Genomic DNA, 3,195 nt, shown 5'->3' with positions numbered 1-3,195 from the left:
AAAAAACAACAAAGTTTAATTATTTTTCCTATATAAACCATTTTGCCTAAAATGATAATGAACTATGAAAGAAACATGCCAATTTTGAAATATATATATTGAATGAAACATACTAAAATTTGAAAATACAAGGAAACAAATTAATCGTACATTAATTACTTTCTATAACCTAAAAATTATAATAATTAATTAAATAAACAAAAAATAACCATCTGTAACCTAAAAATGATAATAATTAATTAAAAAAATAAAAAATAACCATAAAATAACAAGTGAAAATTAATTTCTAAATTATATGTATCAAAATGCATGATAATATAACATGTGGTAAAAAGATTTTTATTTATTAGTATGAATTCTATTTAGCCAATATTTATATCGGAAGACTTTATTGTTTTGGTTAGGCCTTTGTATGTACCCCATATATATGTGAAATAAGAAAAAGATCATTCATGGAAAATATATCAAAACTGTATTTGTCCTTCCAAAGTGTGTCTCATTTCCAAGTTCAAATCAGCAGTACCAAGCCAAATGCCTAGCTGAGTCGATATTATTATGCTAAACTGTTATACAATTTGACCAAAGCTTTGACTTTGAACTTTTAGTCTCCACCATCACATACCTAAAAGAACTAGCAATTAGTTTAAGGTGTTATGAGTAAACTGATTTGTTAACCAAGTCTTTAAATTAATGGTAGCTATTTTCTAATCATTGAAATGGTAGTCAATTACTTCGATCAAGCTTTCAGGAAGTTCATTAATGGGTGAATTGATGGCAGAATGTTACAAATTATGTAGGCTCAACTCTCAAGTGAATCGAAAAGTCGAAATAAGCCAGAAGTCATTTACCTGTCTAAATATTAATGAAGCTTCTATGCACGCGTGTAGAGGGAAGGAGACCCACACCTTCCCACGTGTATGCTCTACTGGGAATAGATACGGTTGCGCACGTGTCACCTCGGGCCCTCCATTTCTTCTCCCCTCTTCTATTCTATATCATCACCCCTCCATACCACTCTGTCTTCTGAATCCGTACAGGGTGTCCTTTACCCTAAACTATTACCTAAATTCAATCATTCACCGGTCTACCCAATACGAGTTTTTTTTTTCCAAATCCGGCAAGTGTTCTGATGATGGAGACGCAAATTCAGACCAATTACTCATACATGGGAAGAAATTTTAGCAACACAAATGATGATTCCACCGCTTTTAGTGATTGCAACAGCGACCGATCAGGTGAATTCCCGACGACCTCTTCCGAGAGCCGTCGTCTCCTTTTGTCATGCGCCACCGAGAACTCAGAAGATCTAATCCGGCAGCTTGTGTCTGGTCTCGAATCTGGTTCGGTTGACGATCAGAAACAAGCAGCGATGGAGTTACGGCTCTTAGCAAAGAACAAACCGGAGAACAGATTGATGATCGCTAGAGCTGGAGCAATCAGGCCGTTGATTGCGCTAATCTCATCGTCGGATCCGCAGCTTCAAGAGTATGGGGTGACGGCGATTTTGAACTTGTCTCTCTGCGATGAAAACAAAGAGCAATTGGCTTCTTCCGGAGCAATCAAACCGCTGGTTAGAGCGTTGAAGAGCGGAACATCAACGGCGAAAGAAAACGCAGCGTGTGCTTTACTTCGTTTATCTCAATTAGACGAAAACAAATCTGCGATCGGACGGTCAGGAGCGATTCCTTTACTTGTAAACCTTCTCGAAAGTGGAAACATCCGCGGGAAAAAAGACGCGTCGACGGCGTTGTATTCATTGTGTTCGGTGAAGGAGAATAAGATTCGAGCTGTAGAGGCGGGGATCATGAAGCCGTTGGTTGAACTCATGGCCGATTTCGGATCAAACATGGTGGACAAATCGGCATTTGTGATGAGTATTTTGGTATCCACGGCAGAGGCAAGGGCGGCGCTGGTGGAGGAAGGAGGAATCCCGGTGTTGGTGGAAATCATAGAGGTCGGATCACAGAGGCAGAAGGAGATAGCGGTGGTGATATTGTTACAGATATGTGATCAGAGTCTGGTGTACCGGACTATGGTGGCCCGCGAAGGAGCCATTCCTCCCCTCATCGCCCTGTCGCAATCTGGTACCAATCGGGCTAAACAAAAGGTAAAATTAATTCACTTTTTCTTCACTTTTTTCCTATTTTTATTATTATTATTTTAAGACTTTACTATTTGATTACTTTAGTGCAAAAGTATTCATACAATTACAAACTCATTTATTTTTCAATAATCTGATCTTTTACATAAAATGATTCACGAATATTCTCTTAACCCAATCTTGGTTTTAAATATTAACATCAAACATAGATTATTAATGAACCATGAATAAAAAATTAAAAGTGAGTCTATTGTTTGTATTATTTCTTAATTTGATCCTCACTTTTACAACTTCAATGGACCATTTTGTGGACCTATATTTAATGAAGGGGTTGAAAAAAATATAAAAGATGGCATTTAATATAGTTTCTAAAGAGAGTGTGTTTAGGTAATGGTTGATTTTTGTCGTTTTAAGAAGGATGATTTGATTGGTTAATTGTTTTGTTGGATGGACAGGCGGAGACGTTGATTGAGCTTCTACGGCGACCAAGATCCGGCAACAACGCGGCCAACCAGGATTTGACAGATTAACATGTTCTCCTTTCCATCAGAATGAATACACACATACTTACAAACATGGGACAAAAATTTGTATATGTTTACGGTTGCTTCCTATGTTTTGTAAGACACAAATATTAAGTTTTTTTTTTTTTTTTTTTTTTTTTTTTTTTTTTGGTTAAATTTTAGTTCTTGGTGTTTATTTCGTTTTTTAAGTTTATAAATTCATAATTATATTAAGCTCATAAATCGAGAAACAATTTTGTATCGGTTAAACATTTAAATGACATTACATACACGATATTTATGGTGCTTATTCAAATGTAAGTATCTGAAAAATGTTTTTTTTTTTTTTTTTTTAATTGTTAGATGTCAGTTTCTTTTAATCACAACTGGATAATTGCATTTCTATGTAGGATTCATGTTTTGTATAAGTTTGTGAGATTGATCCTTGATATTTAGGTTATAGTTAGTGGATTGTTATGGGGTGTGTTTAATATTAGGTTATCAAGTTTTTGTTATATTCATGAAGGAAAACCAATTAAAACATAGAAAAATTGTTGAAAATTTGGAACTTGTCAAAATTTTACTATAAAA

The 3,195-nt window shown here is 35.1% G+C and overlaps 1 protein-coding gene across 1 annotated transcript; it reads left to right on the top strand.

The window, feature by feature from the left end:
• Positions 1-996: 996 nt before the first annotated feature.
• On the top strand, positions 997-2,914 carry LOC145043405 (uncharacterized). The gene is made up of 2 exons (XM_078992039.1): positions 997-2,107; positions 2,557-2,914. Exons 1-2 carry the CDS (start codon positions 1,130-1,132, stop codon positions 2,629-2,631), a joined length of 1,053 nt encoding a protein of 350 aa, XP_078848165.1. The 5' UTR covers positions 997-1,129; the 3' UTR covers positions 2,632-2,914.
• Positions 2,915-3,195: the final 281 nt, after the last annotated feature.

Source organism: Lactuca saligna, chromosome 4 (genome assembly GCF_052625555.1).
Source record: "Lactuca saligna cultivar CGN05327 chromosome 4, ASM5262555v1, whole genome shotgun sequence".
NCBI lineage: Eukaryota > Viridiplantae > Streptophyta > Magnoliopsida > Asterales > Asteraceae > Lactuca > Lactuca saligna.
Note: the sequence above shows the minus strand (reverse complement) of the source record. Positions and strands in the feature narration are given on the sequence as shown.